The 8,586-nt window shown below is 37.3% G+C and overlaps 1 protein-coding gene across 2 annotated transcripts in view; it reads right to left on the bottom strand.

Annotated features, from left to right (window-relative positions):
* LOC145494513 (uncharacterized) overlaps positions 1-5,024 on the bottom strand; it is a 94,461-nt gene extending 89,437 nt beyond the window's left edge. For both annotated transcript variants that reach the window (XM_081474001.1, XM_081474002.1), the window contains exon 1: positions 2,272-5,024. In XM_081474001.1, the coding sequence (XP_081330127.1) occupies positions 4,003-4,695 (693 nt within the window). In that variant the 5' untranslated portion in view covers positions 4,696-5,024 and the 3' untranslated portion in view covers positions 2,272-4,002. The remainder of the gene's footprint in view (positions 1-2,271) is intronic.
* Between the last annotated feature and the right edge of the window lie 3,562 nt (positions 5,025-8,586).

Consider the following 8,586-nt stretch of genomic DNA (forward strand, 5'->3'; position numbering starts at 1 on the left):
AAATAACGTCTGCGAACCCGAGCCAGGAAACGATTTTTGTGACGTAGGGATTTTAAGTCAATCACAGCTTAGCTTAAGTAGCCCCAGAATCACTGCGCGAGGTATTCGCTGCGAGGAGCACTCGAGTTTCATTCTATCATGGAATCTGATTGGCCAAGGATAAACAAAAGTCATTACGTCGGAGACAAGCGACAGCCGGAAATACGTGTGCGTTCGCAGGCTATTTTCACAGTTCCAGAATCTATTGCTGTACATTAATCGAATTCAACAAGCTCTTCATTGTCAAAGGCACGTGATATGAGGGTTGATAATTTAAAATTCTTTAACAACATGTTGTCCATCAGTTTCCGAAGCACGTGCTGAACAGCATGGTCTTGAATGAAGCCAGTTTTGGTTTAATTCGTCAGTTTTTCAGTCGCTGGTTACCTCGTAGACGTTTGCGAAATTTCTGTAGTAAACGGCGGAAAAGCCGGAATTCAAGTAATTCACCTGAATTCACCACAATTGACCGCAAGATGACTAAAAATACGTTTTGCATGACAATGCACGACACGTTCGGCATGCTGGTGTAGTTCGCGCATGTACGATAGGAAATCGAGTTGGTGTGAGCAGATTATTTTCCTCTTGTCTCCCACCGAGCAAAAAGAGAAGGGAGTCTCAGGCTAACATGAATTCTGATTCAATTTACGCATCGTCTTTAAAAATAGACTCAGAACGTTTCTTTCTTTTTTAAAAAAAGGCCTTTTTACAATTTATTTTCGACCAATCTTTTTAATTGTTAGATTAAGTTTTTTAGATTTTCGCTGATAGTTATTGCAAAACGCTTTTGAATATTTGGATACTGACGCCATAGAATATTTTATGATGATGATGATGATGATTATTATTATTTCGGAAATAGATAGCATGTACTGTGTTTCTATCGAGTTTTAGTATAAATCTACTAGCGTTCTATCACGAATGTCGTTCTCTGATTGGCTACTCTACTCACTATCTATTCTGTGATAGATAGTGAGTAGCGTAGCAGTGTGCCCTTGTTAACAAAATGACGGCCGCTTCTTGGCGTTTTTGAAGCGTCTGTGAAGAGGATTTAGATGAAGTTTTGCACGACTAGTAGATTTATACTAAAACAATTAGATTATTTGCTCTCGATTTCTATGCGTGATAGTTGACTCGGGCTGCGCCCTAGTCAGCTATCGCGCAATAGAAATCTCGAGCTCATAATCTTTATTGGTATAAATCTACAGTCGAACCTGCATATAACGGCCCTGTATATAGCGATCACCCTGTGTATAACGGTCACTGAACAATCTCCCAAAAATCGTCCCTTATATTTACTGTTCAGTTGACCTGCATATAGCGGTCACCTGTATATAACGGACGCGGTCACCCTTTAGACTTACTGAATCCACAATTTCATTATCTTTTACCTGTACATAACGGTCACGAAATTGGGTTACGATTAACGAATAATGACAAGCTTTATTCATAAGCTCGTTAAACAGCAGCCACCAAGGCAGAGGTCTCACAAAAATACAAATATTAGTACTGAATACAACTACTAATATATGTCATTGCCTACGTCCGACAAATGCTTGCGGCAGATAACATTTAGTTGTCGTCGCTTTCAAACAATAGTCACTGTAACTGTAACAAAACAACTGTACCACACTGTTTTCACTTTCGTCATAGTCCCCTGATTATAGCACTGTACTGTACTTATCTGTCTCAAATTGTTGTCAATAAATGAAAATTGAGTGATTTTCCACTTGAAAACGTTGTTCATTAGCTTTCAGTAGACTTTTACTGCACCTCCCTTAAAGTGCACCACGGACATTTTATGGGCCTTTTTTATCGTGTTTATTGCGTTGCTGTTACTCGTTATTGTCAATGAAACGTGAATTGAGTAATTATTTGCACATAAAAATGCTATTTATTAACTTCCAGGGGAGTTTAAAGTAAACCTGTGTACAGCGGTCACCCTGTATATAACGGTCACCTGGCCATTTCCCAAGGGTGACCGTTATATACAGGTTTGACTGTACTAGAGTTCTATCACGAATGCCGTTTTCAGATTGGCTACGCCACTCACTATCTACTCTGTGGTAGATAGTGAGTAGCGTAACAGCTTTGTGTTTTCGAAGTGTCTTTGAAGAGGATTGAGATTAAAGTTTTGAACGACTAGTAGGTTTATACTAAGACAATTAGACTATTCACTCTCGATTTCTATGCGTGATAGTTGACTTGGGCTTCACCCTCGTGTACTATCACGCGTTATAGTTCATCACTAAATTTTCTCCGATTCTTATTGGTTTAAATTGATCACGTGACGCGATAGTGTTCATCCGCAGAGAGACACTATCAGCCCATAGTGCCCGTCCGAGGAAAATACCCGGATCGAGAGTACCCGTCCGTGAAAAATTTTCTATAAACAAGCCAGCTTATAAAAAAAAAAATAGACAAATGAAATCTAAATTTTACGTATGGCTTTCACGGCTTTCATCTAAAAAAGTTGAAAATAATTCGATATGATTTTTGAACTGACGCGCGGAAGAAAATTTAGTGATGAACAATAAAGACGATAGAGTGTTTATGTCTCGGAACTATATATCGGTCTGATAGTTGCCCCTTGGAGATTTGATGTTCTTAAAACTAGCATATTTGCCATCGAAGCTTCGCTTCTCGGGCAAATATTTGTTTTAAGAACATCAAATTTCCTCGGGAGCAACTATCAACAGATAGTTCTTCAACAGAAACACTCTATTGTTTAAATAGAAATCTCGAGTTCATAATCTAATTGTTTAATGAAAACACTGTGATTTTTAACCAATCAGCGCGCGTATTTTCTTGGGACTGTGTTGTAAACTATTATCTTTTATTATTATTATTACAGAAATTATTTTAGAGAAAAAACTTAAGGAAGAACAGAATTTCTAAATTTTTACCAGATACATGTAAGATTCAAGTTTGTATGAAATAATATTCAATAAAGTTTGATATTATTAAAAAAAAATATTATTATTATTATCGTTATTATTATTATCAAGTTAGGCAGTAAAACAAACAAGCGAAACAATACAAAAGATACTACTAAAAACTACTAAAAAATGCAGCAGCTATATTCTACAAACAACACGCGCTTTATTAGCCAAATAGGAAAAAACACTTAGTTACAAAAAAGATAATTAAAACAGAAAATTAGGTAAATTCACCCTCGAAGAACATCAAATTTCCGCGGAGCAACTATTAGCTTATAGTTCCTCGACAGAAAGACTCTATTGTATAAATAGAAATCTTAAGCTCATAATCATATTGTTAAATATAAAGAATACAAGCAAGTAAGTGAAACACGAGCGGAGAACGAGTATTTCTCCCTGTTTCTTGAGTGTTCTTGTAAATTGAGAACAAAGCCACGGTCAAGACTTTTACATTTGGTTAGTACTGAGGCTTTACTTTTTCTAAGAAAACTGGCATTAAAAAAGTTTTAATCTTAGAATGTGCGAGTAAAATGGTTTGTTAAAGATTTACATCTTACGCAACCGCATCAACTCAATGTTTTGCCAGGTCTTCAATTATTTAGATCTTTCCCGCATTCCACTTCAGTGCGTACGAACAATAGCACCAGAGCGAGGTTGGGGTGGACATTTTCATACATTTGCTGTATTTTTGTCCACGCTGACCTCGACTCGGCGCTATTGCTTGTTGGAATGCGGGAAAGGTCTAAAGAACCATCTGAATTCCTTTGTTCAAGCCATCTGAGGTCCTCTTGTTCATTTGTAGCAAAGTTATGCTATTGTCAAGTCTGATCTACAAGATCTTTAAACACTACGTTATTGCCAAAATATTTACTGTATTGCGATACAATCGATTACAATGATGTTTATGAGTGGTTTGGTTACATTCGTATTGACAATACAAGACAACTATCTCAGCTACTGAAAAATGCTATATTGTCCTTTGTTTTCATAGCAACGTGAATCAGGTCAAATTTCACTAAAAAAATTATTTTTGCTTGAAGTATTTCTCGTAATCTTCGACCATGCTTGCCAAATACTGGTTGAACGTAGCGGTAACTTTCCTTCCGACAATCCACTCGATATGCTTTGTTGGCAGCCATCCATTGTAGTTATTCTTGGAGAGACGGAACAGCGTACATGCTGCGCTCGGATTGTTTTCGTCAGGGATAATCACGATGAAATTTCCTCCGTTGGTTGCTCTCACAAGGCCATCAGCTCCCTCCGGTTTTGACGGGTGCCAGGCATCTTTCTGGATCTGAATAAAAGCTCGCTTGCCAAACCAGTCGATTTCTTTTGGAGGCGGAAGAAACAAGAGGAATGAACGATCCCAAAGCGGGAATGAAATCGGATAACGCATAAATCTAACAACTCCTTTATTATCTGGATACGTTTCCAGGATTTCGTGATCCACGAAAGTCTTATCCCACTTATCTCGTTTATCCTGGTTTTTCGGGTCTAAAATTTCCATGTTCATCTCCGCCGATAATGGAAGGTCGATCGAAGCAAGCATTGTTATCGGGACCTCGTCTTCGGGAAAGGTTTTAATCCAATAGACGTGACCAGGACTTCTGTGCACCTCTTTCCAGCCGCCTTTATCCAGGTCATCTTTGTACCACTTGGCTCTCTCGATTTCCTTCTCGTACGAAAGAGAGGTGGAAAAGTCTTCTTTGGACTGCATACTTTTTTGTGGATTGAACACTCAAGGCAGCTGAATAAGTCCTGGATGCAGACGCTATGCTATTGAAAAATCAAGAAAATTTGCATTAGCGATGAGACTAATGAACCAAAGAGACGCTGCTTTTGTTATGGAGGATCACTAGAGGGTCTCAAGGGGGTTAACTGCTGGCCGAAAACAGGCCAAACGTTCAGCTGTTGGGTGTAAAAAATTGGGAAATTTTAACCGTTAGCCGTGAAAAGATGTTAACTGTAAAAAAAGTTTTGGACATGGAGGTGAAAGTTAAGACGTGGTTTGGCAGTACAGGAAGAGCTCAGTAAGCTATATTAGCCTACAACTCTTATGATGATGATCATAATAATAATAATAATAATAATAATAATTTTTTTTTTTTTTTAGAAATTTTAACAATAATAACAAGAACTTTATTGAAATCTCCTTAGAAAACCTATTTACAAATCTTCACACATTCCACTATAATAATAAAAATAACGATAACAATAATAATAACTTTTTTAAAATTTTAGCGTCATTATGTATTTATTTAAACTTTCAATTTGATCTTCACGCGGATGTCTGTTAAACCTGTAAAACATGTTTCCGTATCTAATCATGATATCATAATATAATAATAATAATAATAATAATAATAATAACACTTTTCCCATCCCAGTATGATCCTAAGACATTAAATATGTATTACAGTTATCAAAATAATTTTTAATCATATAAAACAATAAAAGTTATTTAACTTGATTAATTTTTTAAAACAATGGTAATTAATTTCCAAGATTTCTGTTACCGTAAGAAAAATAAATTAACCTTAAGCCGTAAACGCCACAACCTCACTGAGATCCTCTATCAATTACAGTGGAAGCTCTCTTAATGGACATTGTCGAAGGCTGAAATCTTTACTAACGACCGCCTCACAGACAAAACTCAATGCATTTGAACTCCTTAAAAACTATGCATTTATTCATTCCCGCAAGGAGACCAGACATTCCTGTAAGCGGCCGCAGACACTTTGGGAACTTAAGAGTTAGACTTTTCCTTTGTTTGTAATCTTCTATGAGTGGATACCTGGCAGGAATTGAGCCTGACTATGAAAGATACTCATAAACTGTCGTGAACTGTATTTAAGAAATAGAAACATGTACCGTGTTTCTATCGAGTTATAGAAACACGAGTGGAAGTTTGGGAGAACGAAACGAGTGTTTCTATAACTCGATAGAAACACGGAGAACATGTTTTCTATTTCTTTTAGAAAACAGCGCGACGAAACAACGAAAACAACTTGTTAACTTTGATTATAAAAATGTAAATTCTCTTTGCTTGCGCCATCATTACGTCAACAGGTCGTGCTAGTTCTGTGTTTCTATCGAGTTTTAGTACAAATCTACTAGCGTTCTATCACGAATGCCGTCCTCTGATTGGCTACGCTACTCACGTTCAATTCTGTGATAGATAGTGAGTAGCGTAGCAGCGTGCGCTGGGGGCCGCTTCTTTGTGTTTGTGTCTGTGAAGAGGATTTAGACGCAAGTTTTGAACGACTAGTAGATTTATACTAAAAAAATTAGATTATTCGCTCTCAATTTCTATGCGTCAGTGATAGAAATCTCGAGCTCATAATCTAATTGTTTAATAGAAACACGATTTTTAACCAATCAGCGCGCGTTTTTTCTTAGGGCTGATTTCTAACACTGCTTTTTGTTGCAGTGATACTGCTAATGTTGCATGTTATCATTGGTGTTCGAATTCTCCTCTTTCTTCTGACCGCGTCCAGTCTTAAAAATTTCAATATTGTAGCTGTACCGAGTGAAGCACGAGACAAGAGCATCAACACTCTTCCCATGGTCATGTTTTCGCTTCCTTTCATTGACCAGAAAACTAAGGAGCAGACAAGGAGACAGCTACGAAATCTTAGTGCTAAAATCGTTGTCTCTCTGCATCCAGTCTTCAGTAGTAAGAAAGTCGGCAACATCTTCAAGACTCGAGAGCCAACACCGAAGATCATAAGCGAACAATGCGTGATATGACGATATGATTGATCATCACAGTTATGCACACAGCTTAAGCAGTTGTGAAATTAGAGCCTTTAATTTCACAACTGCTTGAGCTCTGTGTATAACTGCGATGATCAATTATAACTTCATATCTTTCTCCGCAGTTGAAATATATGGTCTTTCATATATTCACTCGTAAAGCGTGATATATCATTTCAAATGTGTTCTATGCGACATCGACTATGTCGGTCAGTTTTACCAACCGACACCTATACCAACGCATTATCGAACACACAAGCTCAAGATTGGCAAACATATGAAACTATCGCGGACAATTTCTCGGTCCTCAAAAAGTGCCGGAATAAACTAGTCTGCCTTGTTTACGAAATGTCGTTTACACAAGATCTCAAACCATCATTGAACGTGCAATCGAACTTTATTCGCGTGAAGCTATGCCATTAGCATAATTATCAATTTTTATCTTGATAGTGATGTTGGATACATCGAAACGTCGAATAACGTTACTCCTTATATTTCTAATTATTTGTATCTTTAGCTTTTAGAAAATTCAAAAAGGATTTTAATATACTTTACATTCCCCATGCTTTTAAATATCCTGGACTGCGAGTAATATCTTTCGAATAAATGAAAATTTCACTAAGCTATTGTCAGCCATGTTCACTTGCCAAGATTTATCATATGAATCAGCTCCAATATCGAGTATGCAGCAGATATGTTCTAATCTGTTAAGTAGAATTCTACTTGAATACTGAATGCAAATGCGGAGAAATAATTGGAAACCGTTATTTGAGGTATCTTTCCGTTAGAATTCTGCTAAAATTAGATTATTCTCTCTCGATAACTGTGAGGTGATTGTTGATTCAGCCTTCGGTCTCATCAACTATCATCTCATGGGTAATCAAATGATGACAAGCGAAATAAGGATCATATCATTTCGTTCCCGTATTGTCAAAATTTTTATTTAGCATCTTTTATTATTACAGTGAAACCTCTATTAAGCGGACATCCTCGTGACCTTCCCAAGTGTCCGCTTAATAAAGGTTTATAACTAGGGTATCTGAAAGATAGTAATGCTGCGGCACATTCTGTTGATAGGGACATGTTTACGCAGTTATTCATCTACAACTTTATGCAAGATGACGCATCGATGGCGAGGTGTGACAAGGGATCATGCCAAAAGGCACAATGATCTGAACTATGTTTGGAGATAAATTTAAAACGATACATATCAACCTACCCTTTACCAGATCGCGAAAATCGAAAGATGTGGAAACTGAAGGAGCAGAAATCTAACTTACAAATTCTGTACTGGTACGCATTAAATATCTCTAGACTCTAGAATGTTGACAGACGGTATCGAGGACGCGTCCATCGCCACGGTCAAGGCTTTCATATTTGCTCTGTACTCGGATTAAAATAGAGCTTTACTTTTTCTGAGAGACTGGCTTTCACAAGTTTTACTCTTAGAATGCCCACGTAAAATGGTTTCGTTACGGATCTTACGCGACTGGATCAACTCAATGTTTGCCAGGCTTTTAGATTATTTTTTTTAAAGAGCTTGTGAATCGGCCTTTGCTTAAAACACACACCTCCTGAGGTCTTCTTGTTCATTTGAGGCAAACCTGTGTTGTTTTTAATTCAGTTGCGAAATTTTACTTAAGTTTGCGAGAGAAGTGAGTTCTGCTGCACGTACACAGAAATGAAAAGACCCGGATGGTCTCGTGAGCTTTTCCATAGTTAATAAAGGGGAATGGTTATGAAGCCCGACAAACATACACTATGCATGAGTTACGTAATAAAACATTTCTATTGGTTAGCTCCTCGGTCGGTAGTAGATAGTAGTAGTAACTATTGTGTTTTTGTGCACGGT

The sequence above is a fragment of the Orbicella franksi genome, chromosome 8, assembly GCF_964199315.1.
Source record: "Orbicella franksi chromosome 8, jaOrbFran1.1, whole genome shotgun sequence".
Classification (NCBI taxonomy): Eukaryota; Metazoa; Cnidaria; class Anthozoa; order Scleractinia; family Merulinidae; genus Orbicella; species Orbicella franksi.